Source organism: Podarcis tiliguerta, assembly GCF_965153285.1.
Source record: "Podarcis tiliguerta genome assembly, chromosome: 10".
In the NCBI taxonomy this organism is placed as follows: domain Eukaryota; kingdom Metazoa; phylum Chordata; class Lepidosauria; order Squamata; family Lacertidae; genus Podarcis; species Podarcis tiliguerta.
Genome location: NC_139543.1, coordinates 8001330 through 8021004, shown reverse-complemented (window position 1 = coordinate 8021004; position 19675 = coordinate 8001330). Strand labels below are relative to the sequence as shown.

The window sequence follows — 19675 nt, the reverse complement described above, 5'->3', positions numbered from 1 at the left end:
CAAAGGACAGCAAGGATGCACATTGTCTCTCATCCTCATCAAGAAAGAAAGAAAGAAAGAAAGAAAGAGGAGCAATGCATATCCATATGTCTTCTGTAGAGACATTACAGCTTGCTTTGCACTGAATATATTCATGTACTTAGGTACTTATTTTATTCTTGTTCTTATGCTTGGTTAAATGTTTTAAATTGCTTTGGGTCACTTATGTGAAAAAGGCAACAAAACCATCATAATGTGCTTGTGCATTTGGGTGGATCTGCTGCGGCTTTCCTTAGACAAGCAGAAGGCGAGTTTTGCACATGGAAAAGTTATTCCACACATGCACTATTAACTGGTAGGCAAACCAATTATTCAATAGCCGCAAATATGTGTTATTACTTTAGTACACTTCCAAAGATTGCAGTTTGACTTTCCTATTTAAACTGTATGTCACTGATATTTGCCTTGGAAATGTCAGTGTCTCCTTGCAATTAAAGTTAAGCTCTTTCATTTCAAACTTATTTCTTCCTCTCATTTCCCCTCCCATTAGAAGTAGTGGTACCTGGGTCTTTTGCTTCACCATCAAAAACAGGGTTTATGTTGGTCATCTCCTAGCCAGAAAAAGAAATCAAGAAATCAGTGTCATTTATTATTTTTTAAATGGTGAGAAGAGCAGAAATATTGACCTATATAGAATGAAGCAGATTTCAGAGACCTATGAAAGGTAGGTTGCGGGGAATCTAATCATTGTGCCAGGTAAATTGGTTGGTTAAAGAGAGATGCTGTTCTCAGGCTTTTCTGCACAAGGTTTTCCAAACAAATCTTATAGATTATCCATGCTTTATCCATATTTTATGGGAAATGTAACTTAGAATGCAAGAAATAGTACTTTTACAGTGTTATGTACTGAGTTGAATAGGATCCAAACTGCAGCAGTCTGATTGGTCCTAGAACAATAGGATCCAAAACGCAGTAGTCTGATTGGTCCTAGAACAATAGGATTCAGAATGCAGCAGTCTGATTGGTCCTAGAACAATGCAGCAGTATGATTGGTTGGCAGGAACCACCCAATCATGCTCCAGATAGAAGTGAATCCACAACCTGATTGGCTTACAGTAGAATTCCGGAATTAGCCAATCATGTGCAGCCCATTGTGTAAATAATGTATATAAAGCAGATACTTTGAGGGGACATTCATTAATTCCTCCTCACCCCATGAGCTGAATAAAGAGCATGAAATCACTTTGCGACTCTGAGTATATTTCATACAGGTTTCAAAACCTGATGACAAGATGATTTATTCATGGCTCATAAATGTATCTTAACCGCCTATATGCAAATTAGGGCAACTTTATTCAAAGCACGTTACATTCTTGATTCACTTGTGAATGACAATAATGTTTTGAAGCAGAGGTAAGCAATGTGGTACCTTCCATCTGCTGTTGGCCAGCATGGTTGATGGTCAAGGATGATGGGAGCTGTAGTCTGGAGGAGGCCATGTTGGCTATTCCCCATAAACAAAGCATTACAAGGAAACAGCAACTAGGGAGTGGCTGGGCTCTTGCTTCTGCGCATTACAGCAAGAAAAGCAGTGACCCAAATACTTGTGTGCTTTGTATTTTGAATATAGGTTCTGAACAGAAAGGAAAAGCTTCTATAACATTAGGATGGGAAGAAAGAAGAAAGGGAGAGTCTTATGCTAGCAACACTTCTTTTTATTTTCTGTTTGATAGCATACATACCCAAACCACTTCTTTCTTAGCTTTCTTCTTTTCTATTGGAAAAAAAAAAGGAAAATATGGTCTTGCTTATGCTAACTTTTAACAATACCCCAGATTTAAACTAGACCTGTAATTATGGGCATAGTTTAAATTTAAAAAACCCCACTAAATAAATAATATGCACCCCATTGAAAGCAATGTAGTGCAGATGGATGGATGAATTAGCGGTGGGTGGTTTCCACACTCAAATTGAATTCAAATGCACACCTGAATCCAGTTTGTGCCTCCAGTTACTGACCTAGCAAGTGATACATATGGGGAAGGAAGCAGGCACTGCGGCATCAAACAAATGTGGTGGAGAGTACCAGCCTCGTTGGCTATAAACTATATAACAAAACCCTGCCCAGCTCTGCTAACATTTGAAACATTACATTCTGGTCTAGATTTCGATCTAACCTTGTTATTTGACCTCAACAGGACTTTAGAACATGCAAATCTGGACTGAAGAGTTATCTGAGAAATATGCACACAATTTGAAAAAAAGGGGAAATGCATACCTGGTGGTTTCATCCTGTCGTAAAATAATAAATAAATAGATAAATGTTTATTTGAGCAGTCATTTGGCAACACAATACACAAATGAGCATTTAATCCTATAATACATATCAAACACAATGGAGACTCCAAATTTTGGGTGACGGGCATTTGCTCATGATCCAGGTTTAAGTGGCAGATATCATAACACTGCAATTTAGTACTGATGGCAGTGTGAATGAAGTCTGCCCCTAAACACAATATGCATGGCATAACATTTTAGTGCTTTTATTCTAGGAGAAGAAAGCAACATACCAGGGACTATGATGTTCTGTTAGGTGCTCCTCCTACAGAGGGTTAATTCCTGTTGTTATCTCATACCCCCCCATCTTCCTCCAGTTGCCTTGCTGCAGACAGATAAGAGCAACTTGGTGTTCATATAATAATTAATTTCTGCTACTGAATTTTGTCTAATGCAATTTACGTGAATGGGAAAACGTTGCATGTTTTAAAAGTAATTTTACTTTGTCTTTCTTGAACAAAGGCTACTCTGTATTATATTCAGTATTAGTATTTTGCGTTTTGCTTTCAGTTTTCTTTTGTGCAAAAAAAGACACGCTGCTGTAAAACAAATTCCATGTACCATGTGAGATTCTAGGTAAAGTGCATATTTTACATTGAAACTTAAGTGTAGCAGAAACAATTGAGGGTATGTGATCTTGCTGACCTGCATGGATTCTTAGTGGAGGCAGTAATATATTAGTGTAGAAAGAAATGATACAAGGTGCATTGTTTCTGTCAATTACTTACAGTGGCTGTTTATCAGCTCTAGGTTTTGAAGCTCTAGGCTTTGGTGGGCAGTGGGCGCGGATGTATTTTGCCAGCCAAAAGGTGAGATACGCAAGAAGCCCAAGGAGGAGCATGCTGCCAAGGGAAATGATGAATGGCACGTACCAAGCCAAGGCAGAATACACATTTTCTCTGCTAGTCAAAATGATAACACGAGGCTTGCAAAACAAAATTTAAAAATGTCAAAAGAAACACATTCATAATGGAAGGTTAGCCTTTCAGTGGTAACTATTATACTGCAGGTACTTTTGAGACTGTTAGAGTGCGATTGTATGCATGTCTCTCTGTCCAGCTCAGTCGGTAGAGCATGAGACTCTTAAATCTCAGGACCGTGGGTTCAAGCCCCACATTGAGCAAAAGATTCCTGAATTGCAGGGGGTTAGTTTCTATAAGTAAACCCCTTGGGCCAATGGGACTTAGTCCCAAGCAAATGAATATAGGATTGCAGCCTTTGTGGATGTGTTTAGAAACTATGGTTTATTTTAGCTCAGCGATTGTCATAGATAGAGAGACTTCTAAAGAAGTGAGGGGGGAGCCTTTTGCAACCTGCAGGCCATATTGCTTTGTGGGCAACCTTCTGGGGGGCCAGGGGCAAAAGTGGGCGGAGAAATATAATTTTTTCATTTTTACACCCACCCAAGCACAGCCCTCCCCACCTCGTTTCCCTGAATTGAGGATAGAAAGAGACAATATCACAGTTCAAGGACACACCCCAGGCATGCAAAAATACTCAGTGGTGCGTGGCTAGGGTGGAGGCATGACTGAGGGAGAGTCCTGAGGGCCAGATTCAAACACACACACACACACACGGATAAAGGTTCCCAAGCCTAATTCAAAATGGTAGCGTTAATGACACACTCCTAGTCAACAAATCGTTTCACTGGAAAACTACTTTGTGGAGAAGCTGTGAAGAGGTGGGCCCAGGCTTTTCACATCCCCCCTAGGGGAATTCAGAGGTTCCACTTATTAAGAGGCATATTTACTGATGTCTCTTAATGCCACACAGACAGGGACCTGCATTCTTCAGCACGCAAGAGCACTTACTGTTGTTGGTGCCTCTGTGGTTGGCTTTGGGATGACGTTGATGGTTAGTGTCACTGTGCCAGTTTCAATGCGGACTGTAGCTCTGTCTCCCACTGACAGTAGGTTATCGTCTGTTATGAAGACTTTCAGCTTGTAGTTCCAAATTTTATCCAAGCCGCTTTCGAAGTCAAAAGGGGATGCAAGGATGAGCCGCGAGACATTAGAGCCAGCATTTGGTGAGAAAGCGAAGTGGTTATTCACATTACCTAAAACAAAGCCAAGGTAAAATTGCAGATTAAAACGAGTAGCAAATTACAAGAAGGAAGCTTCTGATTTTGATTCTCTAGCATGGATGGATTTGTGGCATTTCCAATTAACCTGGTGGTTACTGCATAGAAATCTCAATGCACAAGTTTTGCTCCCCATTGACTTACGTTGCTCTGTCCCTTACAGCTGATGTATGTTTCAGACAACCAAGTCATCATGCTAGCGGACTATAAAGCTCTGCCAGCTGCTATGCTGAGAAAATTTGTAATTTCTAGCTCAGCTGCAAGATCAGGAACTGTGGTTCTGAACCACCACCTTGATCCCTATCCAAGGTGTCCTGACTTTCTCATCTGCTTCTGGACCTAATGGTTTCCATGTTGCCTGGGCCATTATCTTCCCTTGACTACAGACATCATTATGGACCAGAACACATACTGATGATGGGACAGCATCCTCCACTGTACCTGAGAGCTATATCTGAGCTAGTTTAGGGAGGCTGCATAGCCCACACAATTCTGTCCTCCAACCTCTTGCACTACTCCTCGCCCCACCCTCCAGCATCCACTGACCGAGGCAGTTGCTTCATTCTGCCTAAAGGTAGGACTGGCCCTGGGAACCAACGTCATATACAATCAAAAACACATGAAATGCTTGGTTGTAATACACACTTGATTCTATTAAAGACTGCTAGCGAACAATCACACAGGGAAATTCAAAAGTCCAAAAGTGAATTACCTGAATCAAAAGAATAACGGAATGATCTAGGACTTGAATCGCGATCCACACATGTAATATGGAATCCAGCAATGTTGCCAGAAGTTTGGTCTACTGGGATGTTCAGCAAATATGAATTAGGACTGCAGATTGGTGGCTCATCATTTGCTTCAAGAACATTCACTGTTACCTAAAAGAAGGGAGCAGGGTGTGTGTATGAAACCACCTTTCCTGTAATTAAGCCGGGTTACTTTTTTATACTCACTGGCAAGAACTGATTGATCCTCTCCCACCCACCTTATAGGGATATTGCGTGGTATTCAACACTAGTCCTACTCAGAATAGACATGACTAACTTAGGCTCATTAATTTCAATGGGTCTAAAAGATGTCAAGAGAGGGTTTCTTTCATAATTGTTTATCCATTCCAATGAACAAACAGTGTGAACAAGGAGTGTCCCATTTCTGCAAACAGGAGCAGGTGGGATGGAGTCGCAGGCCTACAAGGGAGATGGGGGAACCAGGGTCCAGGGCATTTGCTGAAATAGCAGGAGAGCTGCCCACAAAGAAAGGATAGGTGTTATACCAGCTCCAGCCAAGCAGAGGTTGATGAGTGGTTCTCCTTATGGGAAGCCTACTTTTCATGTGGGGTACTCAATCCTGCTAGCACTTAAGTCAGGTCTCATCCCTCAGAGCCAGTGTGGTGTAGTGGTTAAGAGCAGTGGACTCGTAATCTGGTGAACCGGGTTCGCATCCCCGCTCCTCCACATGCAGCTGCTGGGTGACCTTGGGCCAGTCACACTTCTCTGAAGTCTCTCAGCCCCACTCACCTCACAGAGTGTTTGTTGTGGGGGAGGAAGGGAAAGGAGATTGTTAGCCACTTTGAGACTCCTTAAGGGGAGTGAAAGGCGGGATATCAAGTCCAAACTCTTCTTCTTCTTCTTCTTCAGCAGCAGACCTTAGTGAAGATGTCAGGCTGCCAAGTGACCACTCCGTTCTTCAGCTGACCATTTCTCTTCAGGTTTGCTATTGCCTTTGTTTGTTTTTGGAGCTGCTGTGGCATAAGGGGAAGGCAGGCATGTGGCAAAGCGTAGATGTTGGAGCCCTTGAGTGCAAGGATGGCGTGCCCTTTATAGAGGCTGCCTCAAAGTCCTCGCTAGCTGGAAGCAACTTCCTTTTCTAAGGAGGTCCCATTTGACTCAGGGTCCAGAAGCTGTCAGGTCTGGGTGAAGGATGGCTCTGAGTTTTGGAATGGAATAGTGGAAATTGAAACATGAAACTCATCCAGTTCAGAAAACCCCCATGGCTCTGCACTCTTGGAATGCCTTGCAAGCCCTATTGTTTTTATTAGACACTTGGAAGAAAAGTACACATATTAGAAGTAGACATATTGGCCTAAAAGCCAGCATCTTACTCACTGGCACAGTTGCAGACTCGCCATTGTTGTCAGAGGCTTGCACCATGAGAATGGCACTCTGCCATGTTTCGTAGTCTAATCTAGCTATAATTGTCAAGTAGCCCCCTGTAGGATCAATCCAGAAAATTTCTGAGAAGTTAGGGTTGCCTTTTCCAACTGAAATTGAATATGATATTCCGGTGGGTGGTACATCTTTGTCTGTAGCAATCACTTGTCCGATTCTGGAATAAACTGAAATGAAGCAACATTTGAAACACACACATCTTGGAGGGAAATATATTTTCAATATTAAAGGCGAAGGACTTTGCAGATTGCCTCAGCAGTTTCCATAACTGCTTTTCTTATTGATGGTTTTCATTATTATTATAACTGCATTCTTAATATTCTGCTGTAAGCTGCCTAGGGAATGTTTGGTGATGGAAAGCTTTATAAATTTGACAGGTAAATAAATAAATCTTCCACTACGTTTTACTCAAAGTAGACCCGCAGAAATTAGCAGACCTAACTGAGTCATATTCATTCATTTCAATGGGTCCCATTCAGAGTAAAACTTAGTTGAATACCACCCACTATTGTTTATTTATTTATATGCTAAATGCTAGGATTTTGATCAATTGGGATATGAATTAAAGTACAAGCTGCAGAGCTGTGCCAGGCAGGGAATTCCTGGGCTGGCTTATACAAACCAACCTGGCTGAGCTATGGCTATCAAAAGAACAATAGAGGGCTATTAGCAATACCAGAGAACTCCCCCCCCCCCAGCACCACCACCCTGAGATGTGAACAGGTTGCCAAGGTGTGTTGGGAATAAGAAGCAGGAAGAAGAGCTGAGATCCATCTTTGGAGGAGGCTGGCTGCAGAGATGCCTTGGGCTCCAGCGCTGCATAGCTGTGGGGTACAAACCCCTCTTGAAATGACCACGCAGTAAGATCTGGACTCCCTTCATGCAGACTGAAGGCATAAATAGGTGAATAAACCATTTTTCTTAAAGCCACAACACTCTCCACCATGCCTTCAATTCTCCAGAGCATCACAGATCCTGTCTGAGTGCCTGGGACCCTATGGGCTCTTGCCACTGCTTGGCAGAGAGAGGGGCAAGCACTTGACTGGTGTGTGTGTGTGTGTGTGTGTGTGTGTGTGTTTGTGTAACTTACTAACTAAAACGAATGAATGCAGCATTAAGCACAGCACGACTACTTGCTTGAAAGGATGAGTGGCTGATTGCCCTATACAATCGGACATTATTTTGGAGTATACTTACATTCTACAGCCTTGTACATTTCTGAAAGCAGTGTTGTTACTTACCTGCTGCTATTTCTGACACATTAAAAACATACGAAGCATCACTGAATACTGGCTTAAACTCGTTGACCGGTTGTATTTTGACATAAATGTAGATAATATCTGTAAATATAGCAATTAAGGGAAGGATGAAACAAATCCTGTTTTAAAGTTGCAAATCCTATTTTAAAGAGACCAGTTCCTTCAGAAGAAGAAGAATGTAGAAAAATTAAAAATTAAAATAATAAATAAGAAGAATAAAAGAGATACTTGCTAGCATAGTATGGGAAAGCAATGTTCTGCACCTCAGTGGTCAGAGTATATTCTTCCTTCTCTGCTCCATCAGTTGCATTTTCAAGATCCACATTTCCTATCAGCTAGATAAAAATTGGGAGAATTTTATTTGCTTGTGGCTTATTGCGATTTTACTATTGTATTGTGACTTTAGTGATAAGCTGCATGGGAAAGGTTTATTTCCTTAACAGAGTAATCCAATGGAAAGGGGAGAGAGAGGACAATTCATGGCAGAAGGACCACTGCCTCCTAAGCCCTGCTGAATGAACTGAATGTGAAGTAGATGGGGAGCAACCGCCCCACTTTTTGTACTTGGTTATTCTTTTCAAAAATTGCTCCTTGGAACTGTTTTTAAAGGCCTCCCTGATCCACCCCAACATGTTCCTTTTCTTCCCTTGTCAGAACACAGGCAGTGGAGTCATGCGTCTCCACTCCCATCGTTCTGCCCGGACACTGAGGTCCAGCTCCGAGGGCCTTCTGGCGGTTCCCTCACTGAGAGAGGCCAAGTTACAGGGAACCAGGCAGAGGGCCTTCTCGGTAGTGGCGCCAGCCCTGTGGAACGCCCTCCCACCAGATGTCAAAGAGATAAACAACTACCTGACATTCAGAAGACATCTTAAGACAGCCCTGTTCAGGGAAGTTTTTAATATGTGACATTTTAGTGTATTTTTCATCTTTGTTGGAAGCCGCCCAGAGTGGCTGGGGAAACCCAGCCAGATGGGCGGGGTACAAATAATAAATTATTATTATTATTATTATTATTATTATTATTATTATTATCATCATGGTGAGAAGTTTTCCGCCATCAAAACAAGACGCCGCCCAGAGGTGAAGCTCCTTCTCCACCCGTGGGGCTTGGAGATGGAGATCTGTAGTATGGGAGGCCTCCTCAACTACCCTTCCCAGGAGCTTAGGATTGCTTCTTAAAGGTTAAAAAGGTAAAGGTAAAGGTACCCCTGCCCGTACGGGCCAGTCTTGACAGACTCTAGGGTTGTGCGCCCATCTCACTCAAGAGGCCGGGAGCCAGCCGCAGACACTTCCGGGTCACGTGGCCAGCGTGACATTGCTGCTCTGGTGAGCCAGAGCCGCACACGGAAACGCCGTTTACCTTCCCGCTAGTAAGCGGTCCCTATTTATCTACTTGCACTTAAGGGTGCTTTCGAACTGCTAGGTTGGCAGGCGCTGGGACCGAACAACGGGAGCGCACCCCGCCGCGGGGATTCGAACTGCCGACCTTTTGATCGGCAAGCCCTAGGCCCTAGGCACTGAGGCTTTAACCCACAGCGCCACCCGCGTCCCTCTTAAAGGTTAGTATTATTCAATTTCAGGAACACCAGTTACTCATGAAAGTTTGCCTCTATCGATCCTGAGCAACCTCTTCCCACCAGCTTAGGTTGTGACTCCTCCTGGACAGAAGTGGTGTGGCCCTGGTAACTGTTGAGAGCAGTAATGAGGTAAACTGCTGTGCCTCGGCTCAAAAGGGGAGGTATTTCCTGGGACGTCAGCCAGGAAATGACGTGAGTGGTCTGGAATGCTCTTTGTGTTCTGTGAGAAACCGAAAGTGTTGGAGTGGAGGAGCTGTGCTCAGAGAGTGCGCAGCTAAAATGCAGCTCCAGTCTGGAGGAGCGTGAGATCTGTTTTTTCCAGTGTTTTTGGAACAATAAAAGAAGCTACAGAAAGAATCTGCCTTTCTCATTAGCCTTATCACACGTATGCTGCGCTTATTCTGCTAAGGTGTTTTACTGCTGTAGGAGTGAAGCAAGAGTTCACGCAGCGGAGCGTGCCGGACTGAGGAGCAATAAATCTATCTGGGAAGATTTATTGGCAGCACCGGACTAATTATCCTAACAAGGTTATGGACTTCAGCACGTGTGGAAAAAGGCTTTGAAGCTGTGGAGTGCAAGATCGCTTGCCGGAACTTCAAAGGGAAGACGCAAGGAGCCAACAGCCCCACAGACTCCCGGTTTTGGCTGAGTGAGTATAAGCCTACAGAAGGGAAGGGCCATGGCTCAGGCAGCTTCAGAAAACTTTAATATCCCCTTTGAGAGACTGAGTGAGTAGAAAGGGGCTGAGAAGGGCAGAAGATGGCTCTGAAGCACAGTTTTGGCCGTGAGCCTTTGCCATGTCAGAAGCTTACCCCCAGCACGTGGCTGGCGTGGAGCTTTCATGTGGAGCTTTCCCTAGTGGGGGCAGGTTTGTGGGGTGTTGTCCAGAAACCCCAGAAGGCAGCACAGAGGTGCAGAAAGAAGAAGAGCAGCGTGTGCTAGCGTTTCTAGCAGAAAACGTGGACGTACACCTGTTACCCCTGGTACTAGAGGCTAGAAGGCCTGACGCAGCGTGGCGAGCACTCCAAGAGGCTTGTGAAGCAGGAGTGGGAGGCCTGGGCCGTGACGTGGCTGCTGCGACACCAGAAGGGGCAGAGAGCCAAGATGGCGCTGAGAGTCTAGCTGAGAGAAGCTGGGAGAAGCTCCCAAGAGAGGGGGGCAGTAAAGCTGCTGTGGTTGCTGCAGAGAGCTGCTTTGATGCTGAGATGAGTCTGTCTGAGAAGCCTGGAGAGGGGCCAAGCTTGGAGGACCCCAGACCCACCAGAGAGGGTGCAGGTTATCGACCTGGGAGCCCCGGTGCTGAGAGTGGGGGGGCAGAAAGAAGCCACAGCGCAGAGAAGCCTCTTTCTCCAAAGGCTACTACCATAAGCTGTTTACGTGATGGAGCACAGAAATCTTCCCGTGGGAAGCCGTCTACAGTGGAAGCCTTCAAGGTCAACCATCTGGCGAAAGGAGAGATAAGAGCGGTGGACTTGCGTGAGAGAAGTCCAGTCTCCATGGCAACTGAGAGAGTTGCAACACTGGCTGCAGTGAAGAAAGCCAACACAGGCCCCAGCCAAGGGGGCAGTGAAAGGGGGGTTGTTGCTATGGCGACCCAGGAATGTCAACAACACAACTCACTGACTGTTGTGATTGACAGTGGTGCTTCAAACTCGCTAGTGACATCTGGCTGTCTGCTGAGAGATTGCAGGCCAGTTGAAACTGAGAAATATGTGACTTTTGCGGATGGAAGCAGAAAGCAATTGACTGAGACAGGATTGTTTTACTGTCCTTTTCTTAAGCATGAAGTTAAGGCTTTTGCAGTGCCTGGTTTGACCAATTGTCTGTTAAGTGTACATGATTTACTTACAGAGGGGTTTAAGATTTCTTTTGCAGGTGACAAGTGCGAATTCTACAAGGATGGCAAACATGTCTATACAGTGCATGCCAAAGACAATTTGTTTACTGTTAACCTGTCTTTGTCCACAGGAGAAGAAGACGCAGAAGACGCCAAGGGGCAATGTGTGAATGTAGCGCCCCACAATGGTTGTGCTCATATTTGGCATAGACGCTTTGCTCATTTGGGGTGGGCATTTCTTAGAAAAGCACCAAGTTTAACTGAAGGGTGTGACTTTAAGAGTTGTGACAAGTTTTTAGATTGCAATGCATGTAAGCAATCTAAGATTGTAACTTGCTCCTATCCAAAATCAGAGAGACGCACCACACAACCTTTTGAGTTAATTCATGCAGATTTGTGTGGGCCAATGGCGGTGGAATCTTTGGGGAAGTCAAAGTTTTCTTTGATTCTGGTTGATGATTTTTCGAGATCCGCCTGGACATTTGCTTTGAAGACCAAAGCAGAGGCAGCTAAAGTGATCAGGGATTGGATCACAGCTGTAGAAGTGACATATTCCACCAAAGTTAAAACCTTTCAGAGTGACCGAGGTTCGGAATTCACTGGATCCGCTCTGCAAGACTTTTTCAGGGAACAGGGGATTAGCCACAGACTCACTGCTCCTTACTCTCCGCAACAGAATGGTGTGGCAGAGAGGAAAAACAGGACAGTGCAAGAGGCAGTTTCTGCGATCCTGTGGGATGCTCGGCTACCCCAAAAGTTCTGGTCTGAAGCTTGGAAGTATGTGGTACATACACAGAACAGAGTGTACAACTCTAGTGTGGGAAATACACCGTATTTCTTACTGCATGGAAAAAAGCCCAAGGTTAATTACTTCCGTGTGTTTGGTTGTGAAGCCTGGGTGCTTATTCCAAAGGCTCTACGCAGAAAAGGCGAGCCAAGAGCAAAGAAAATGATCTTTGTAGGGTATGAGCCTGGCTCAAAGGCCTGGAGGTTTGCGTACCCCAGTGGTGATCAGTCAAGACTGGTTGTGAGTAATAGTGCAGAGTTTTGTGAGCAAGCAGGCTGGGAGCGTCTGCACGCAAACCCAGAGGTGGTTATGCAACAGTCCTATGACTCAGACGCTGAAGAGGAAGATGATGAAGTGGTTGCAAGGGACCAAGGTCCAGAGCAACAAAGTCCAAGACAGGGACAACTTAGACTCCCTCAGGGAGGGGAACCTAGAACACCTCCTCTGACAAGAGTCAAGCTTGAACCAAAGAGCGAGCCTTCTTCACCCGTTGAGCCAGCTGTGAAGCCCAAGAGGCGCAGCAGGTCAGAGGGGGAAGATGCTGAGGTTGAGGAAGAAGAAGCAGTGTCACCAAGGGTTACACTGAGGAGATCAGCGAGGACAAGGAGACCTCCTGATCGGTATGAGGCTTCAGGTGTCTGGGTAGGTTCAGCTAGATGTGAACCTGAGTCCTTTGAGGATATTCAGAGTTTACCTGAGGAAGAAGCAGCTGAGTGGCACAAGGCAATGGACAAAGAGATGAAGTCCATGAAAGATCTAGGTGTGTTTTCACTCACTGAATTGCCACCAGGCAAACAGGCAGTAGGTTGCAGGTGGGTTTACCGTTTGAAACCCACAGAGACTGGGCAACCACAGTGTAGAGCAGAGACTCTGAGAACGCTTGTAGCTTGTGAAGCACTGAGAGTTCGGAATGTGTGTCAAAGAGTTCAAGAGGGATTAGTAGCAAAGAACCTAGCTGATGGCTTCACGAAGCCACTCTCCTTCCAGAGACATGGAGAGTTTTGCGTAGGTTTACGTTTGGGACGACCAAGGGTCGATTCTACCCTCCGATCCGAGGCAAGAGGGGGTGTTGAGAGCAGTAATGAGGTAAACTGCTGTGCCTCGGCTCAAAAGGGGAGGTATTTCCTGGGACGTCAGCCAGGAAATGACGTGAGTGGTCTGGAATGCTCTTTGTGTTCTGTGAGAAACCGAAAGTGTTGGAGTGGAGGAGCTGTGCTCAGAGAGTGCGCAGCTAAAATGCAGCTCCAGTCTGGAGGAGCGTGAGATCTGTTTTTTCCAGTGTTTTTGGAACAATAAAAGAAGCTACAGAAAGAATCTGCCTTTCTCATTAGCCTTATCACACGTATGCTGCGCTTATTCTGCTAAGGTGTTTTACTGCTGTAGGAGTGAAGCAAGAGTTCACGCAGCGGAGCGTGCCGGACTGAGGAGCAATAAATCTGTCTGGGAAGATTTATTGGCAGCACCGGACTAATTATCCTAACAGTAACTTCAAAATTTGACTATTGCAATGTATATAGGACTAACCATAAATACTTCCTGGAAACATCGGTCAGTGCAACATGCAGCTGGTTACCAACTGGGACTGGCTATATGAATCATACTTGGCCAGGTCTCCCAGCAGCTACACCAGCTGGCAGTCCATTTCCAGGCACAATTCAAAATACTAGCAATTGTAGTGGTAGCCTGGTTTACGAACTTAATCCGTTCCGGAAGTCCGTTCTTAAACCAAAACCGTTCTTAAACGGAGGTGCGCTTTCCCTAATGAGGCCTCCCATCACCGGTGCCCTTCTACCGTTCAGATTCCGTTCGTAGACCGAGGTAAAGTTCTCAAACCAAAACATTATTTCCGGTTTTGTGGAGTTTGTAAACCAAACCGTTATTAAACCGGAGTGTTCTTAAACCGAGGTACCACTGTATCTAGAAAGCTCTTGGAACCTGGCTACCTTAAGGACCATCTTCTACTACACAAATCTGCCTAAACTTTGTGATCATCTTCAAACCCCTCTTCCATGTTCCCCGCCATCTGAAGTTAGTTGGGAAGCAACCAGAAAGAAGGCCTTTTCAGTTGTGGCACCCCTCCTTGGGGTGGCTCAACGAAACCTCAACCTTGATGTTATTTTGGCACCAGGTGAAGACCTATTTGTTAGCTAGGATGTTCCAGCATGTAGCATAAGGTGGATGTTGATTACAGTGGTATCCAGTTTTAATGCTGCTTCTAAGTGTTATCCGGTAGCAGTTTTATAGTTTCTATTATGTTATTGTATGCTGCCCACGATGGTGACAGCAGTCACAAAATTAAAAGACGCCTGCTCCTTGGGAGAAAGGTGATGGCAAACCTGGACAGCATCTTAAAAAGCAGAGACATCACCTTGCTGACAAAGGTCTGTATAATTAAAGCCATGGTTTTCCCAGTAGTGATGTATGGAAGTGAGAGTTGGACCATCAAGAAGGCTGATCGCCGAAGAATTGATGCTTTTGAAGTACGGTGCTGGAGGAGACTCTTGAGAGTCCCATGGACTGCAAGAAGATCAAACCTATCCATTCTTAAGGAAATCAGCCCTCAGTGCTCACTGGAAGGACAGATCCTGAAGCTGAGGCTCCAATACTTTGGCCACCTCATGAGAAGAGAAGCCTGGAAAAGACCCCGATGTTGGGAAAGATTGAGGGCACAAGAATAAGGGGACGACAGAGGACAAGATGGTTGGACAGTGTTCTCGAAGCTACAAACATGAGTCTGACCAAACTGTGGGAGGCAGTGGAAGACAGGAGTGCCTGGCGTGCTATGGTCCATGGGGTCACAAAGAGTCAGACACGACTAAACATGCTGCCCACAAAGATTTTATTGAAGAGTAACACAGAAATTTTTCTCCACTAGCAGAGCTTTCTTTTGTGATTTAGACCTGTTTCCTGTAATTCATTTATGCAAAAAAAAAAAAAAAAAAAAAAAACTGTAGCAAAAAACCCCATATGCATACTTCCTGTTTTGGAAGAACAACAATTCCAGTTGAGGAACTATTTCACATGACACGGTAAGCCAAACTATGTGTACTGGAACTGTACAATCATCAGGGTCCACCTGACTTACAGGTTTTCCTGTTTTAAAAAAGGCATTTGAGTACCTAGAAAGAGACTCTAGAAACTGTATTGTTGCTTTATTTTCTGTACAGTGTTTGGTTTTAGTGATGGTTATACTTTCATTTTAATTGCTGTGTTGATAATTCTATGCAGGTTGCTTTGAGAACCAGTAGTTCTAAATGCGTTTTTACTTTCTAGTAATTTAAGGTTACCTCTGCTGTTCTGGCAATTGTTACTTCCATTACATATCTGTTGCCATTCATTTTGTGTTTTTTAAAAAAAATATTAGTTTCCGCTTTGTACAGAGCAATAAGCTCTGGGGGATCTAAATTTTCTTAATTTAGTAAATAAATATTTTGAGAATAAATCAATAATAAGCTGACCTTGATCCTTCCAGAACCAGGTGGAACCTGTGTGAACTTGCTACTTCCAACGCCAGACAATCCAGTGAAGTTAAACAGCTGGTTTTGTAACTCAGCATCACAGTCACGACAGAAATCTTTCAAATAGCAAATTCTTTCTCCAGGGCGGTCTGTTTCTTTTATCTCTATCCTTTTAAAGAAAGGCACAAATAACTGATAATCCTTATTCCAGGCCAAATTAATATTGTACATGGGATAAAAAATCCATTATCCTTTGTTGTTTGTCCGCGAGTCCACTCTAGCCTTTGGCGGAGCAGCTGTGACGTCACAGAATGTCTATAAACATTCTGGTGGGGGAGGGGGGAGCTTGGCTATTAAGAAAAATGACAAAGCACAGCTTCTTTGGGAAAAGCAGAAAGTTGGTCTGATTATGAAAAATCTAAAATAGGTCCTGTGATGAAATATGAGCTGCTGGCATTTAGAAAGGAGCATTGTGGGGGCTGGAAAACATAAGAGAAGATAGCCAAAAAGGCAGGAGAGCTCAAGAGGGCAAAATTTGCTAAGAAGTTTTAACAATTTCCTAAGAAGTTTTGACAGTGACTTAGGACAAGATTTTTAAATATATACATATATAACAACTATCCTACTACATTTTCTTATAAGGATTTTATTTTGACATTTTATTATTATTACTGCTATTATTTATTGAATTTATATATTTCAGTGGATAGTGTTGCTAGTACTGGAGAGTGGCCTTTATTAAGAAAATAATTTAATCCTAATGTTTTGGTGGGGCTTGGTTTTTATTCTAGCAATAAATTACGATTACCACTACAACTTCGTAACTTTTAGCACAATCCCTGTGCTAAAAAGATTCGGGAGATATAATCTCTTCTGAAAACTTGCTCAAATGTTGTGGAATTTGATAAAAGTGCAAAAATACAAATACCTGTAATTGTATTTGTCACATTCTGGTGGTTTGTCGTTAATATCTTCAATAGTTACAACAATTTCTGTTTCAGCATATTGTCCACCGCTAGGCCTATCATCAACGCGAATGATCAATGTAATGTTGGGATGTCCTCGCAATGGGTCCGAGTCTCGGTCTATTCTTCTAGCCACCAGAAGCACACCAGTTACTGAGAAAGAAATATACTGTAAGCATTTCCAATTGCGTGCAGCACAAATATCTTCTGTGACTTAGGAATTTTATTTTGAAAGGGTGTTCCACATCCTACATGCATTTGTTTCCAAACACCAATTCCTCCACTCACTCTAAATATAGAGTTATGCACTCCCAGTTTTTCTGAGCTGTGAGACATTCTAGAAGCAGCAGCAGCAGTCAGTGGGAGAGATCCATAGAAACTAAATGGCAGCTTTTTTTCTTAAATTAATTGCATTTAGGGTTTCGGTGCAGGAGGTCAATGAACACAGAGAGAGGAGAGTTCCCCACGGCTATGATGATCTCCGTCCCCACACTGAAAATACCCAATGAATGGCAAATTGACTTGGGGGAAAAATTTCTATTGCTTCCAATAGAAGGTTGGGATTTTTAAAATAATAATTAAAAAAAGCCTAATTGCAGCAAAAGAGGAACAGGGCACTGACCATGTGAAGCCAAAGTTCACTGTGACTTGTTCCCTTAATGATAAACCACAGGTTTTTTGGGTTACCTCCAAACTGTAGAGAAGCAAGTAGAACAAAATCCTAGAGAGCTGGAGAGAGTTTCATAGGCCATGTAGCCCAAGCTACTGCTCATGGTAGGAAAGCCCAAACCAGAGTTTCCTCAATTGTTGGCTGCCAGCCTTTGCCTGATGACCTCTAATGAGAGACAGCCCACCACCACCTCTCTAGGTAACAGGTTCCATTGCCAAACTCCTCTTTCTATTAAGACATTTCTGCCAAGGTTCAAGCAAAACCCTTACTGTCTTCTGTAATGTAAGCCCATTAGATCTTTTCCTGCCCCTTGATGCAGCAGAGAGAGCATGTCTTTGCCCCCTTCTGTGCCAGCCTGTCAGGGAACTGCCATCAGCTCAGAGGCGAGAGGTGGAAGGGCAGCTGGGTTACAGAGAGCCTCCAAAAATCGTGGGAAGCAGCAGTTTAAGGACCACCTACTCTCAGATTCTGCTAGTGAGTGAGCAAGACAAGGAATAGAGGCGTTCTGCATTGTCAATGTTTTGCACCAATAATAAAGCCTTTGAAAAGACCAGCGAGGGACCTTGCCTGATCGCTCTCGAGCAACCACACTGATAGGCATAACACAGCCCTTCAGATATTTGAAAGGTGATATCACGACCCTCCTCTTGCCTTCTCTTCTCTGGGCCAAGCAAGCTCAGTTCCTTCAACATTTACTCAGTGAACTTGCTTTCCGTAGCCCACAATGTTTCTTGCCATTCCAAATCCTTCAGGAATCCGTAAAATGAAATGCTGACCTGCATCTATGGAGAAATAAGGAATCCCTTCAGGAATGATCCTGAAGCGAAGACTACTAACATCTTCCTCATCATCCGGATCCTTAGCTGTTACATTGGCAACCATGTCTCCTGGTAGACTTTCTTCTAGAACACTGAAAGCTCTTTGTTTCCTGTTGTAGAAAATGTTGCATAAAAGAGAATCGGCATCTTGGGTTAAAAATATCTAGACTCTAAATTATTGTCTCTTTAGTGTGACCAGTGTGAATATCATTAGGTGACCTCGAGCCAGTCGTTATTTCTCAGCCTAACCTACCTCACAGAGTTGTTATGAAGATGACCACTACCTTGCGTGCCTTAGACAAAAAGTATGATAAATGAATAAAATCTAGATTTTCTAGTACCAGGACTCACTTTTAACCCCAATTTTAATGTGAGGGCCTGCATTTATTTAGTTTACTTTTCTCTTATTCACAGGGTTTTTTTATGTTTTGAACTGCCCTGAGGTCTATGGATGAAGGGCGGCATAAAAATTTTAAATAATAATAATAGCTGTTTGTGTTATTATTCTCTGTTCATGTAGCCTAGCCAAGATGTTTACACTTACTCTGAGCATAAAATTCTGAGATGCATGTAGTAGCTTTTCTACATGGTAGCAAAATAAAACACTTAGGCTATCCGTTGTGGTGTGTATGTTTCCTCTCCCACCAAGAGCTTATTATTCTCATCATACTCTTTAGTGATGCATTTATTAAGATCAACTTATTCAACAAATATAGTTTTATGGGAACCACGAACTTGAAGTTCCCAATACCTTATTACTGTATTCTCAATGAACTTTGTACGCTACTCGGGGAGCTTTTCAGTTGAAAAATTGGGTAAAAAAGCTTTCATTAAATGACGCTTAAATATAAATATTCCCAGCCCACAGATCCTTGTCTGTCAAGCAACTGCATGAGCACCTTAAATTTCACATACATGGCATCCCGAAATAAGTTTATGTGTCTGACATTTGGATATCTAAAAAAAGCCTGCACTACCCCATATCGTACAACCTATGACTGGAAGGTTGTCTCCTTTGAGATGCAGCAGAATTCTCTCTGGCCCAAAGCATCCTTTTTGAGCAATATGCTTTAACACAGAGGTTTTCATCCACGACCCCCCTTGACCAACTGCATTCTTTCTGTGACACCCCTGTGGGGCTCAGGAGCCCAGTTGTGTCACCCCTTGCCTGCAGAGCTGTCAGCCTCTCATCCTTTTTCAAACACCCTTCCTTGTAGAGCATGGGTAGGCAAACTAAGGCCCAGGGGCCGGATCTGGAACAATCCGGCCTGCGGACGGTTCGGGAATCACTGTGTTTTTACATGAGTAGAATGTGTCCTTTCATTTAAAATTCTTCCCTGGGTTATTAGTGGGGCCTGCCTGGTGTTTTTACATGAGTAGAATGTGTGCTTTTATTTAAATGCATCTCTGGGTTATTTGTGGGGTATAGGAATTCATTCACCCCCCCCCAAAAAAAATATAGTCTGGCCCCCCACAAGGACTGAGGGACAGTGGACTGGTCCCCTGCTGGAAAAGTTTGCTGACCCCTGTTCCCTCAGCCTCGTCTCCTTGGGAGTCCTCAGGGCAGCTGCCACTGCTGCCCTTGGTCTCTGAGCTGTACCCCACCCCAAAGATAGGTGCCCCCTTCACACTGCCCCATAGGGACTTGGGAAGCACTCCCTGGCCAGCCCTTGAGGCACCGTTCACTTGTGGAGCTTGTAGCCAGGGCTGCTGCAACAAAGGCTCTGCAAGCCTTTG

General features: G+C 43.9%; 1 protein-coding gene across 7 annotated transcripts in view; it reads right to left on the bottom strand.

The window, feature by feature from the left end:
• CDHR3 (cadherin related family member 3) overlaps nucleotides 1-19675 on the bottom strand; it is a 46416-nt gene that overhangs the window by 1978 nt on the left and 24763 nt on the right. For 4 of the 7 annotated variants that reach the window (XM_083399537.1, XM_083399538.1, XM_083399536.1 and 1 more), the window contains 12 exons: nucleotides 17897-18048; nucleotides 16414-16603; nucleotides 15486-15654; nucleotides 8059-8161; nucleotides 7809-7907; nucleotides 6505-6734; nucleotides 5109-5277; nucleotides 4128-4372; nucleotides 3045-3241; nucleotides 2258-2271; nucleotides 1722-1753; nucleotides 542-590 (listed from right to left, as the gene is read on the bottom strand). In XM_083399537.1, coding sequence (XP_083255663.1) covers nucleotides 542-590; nucleotides 1722-1753; nucleotides 2258-2271; nucleotides 3045-3241; nucleotides 4128-4372; nucleotides 5109-5277; nucleotides 6505-6734; nucleotides 7809-7907; nucleotides 8059-8161; nucleotides 15486-15654; nucleotides 16414-16603; nucleotides 17897-18048 — 1649 coding nt within the window. The other 3 variants (XR_014502089.1, XR_014502088.1, XM_083399540.1) reach the window with 3 other exon arrangements.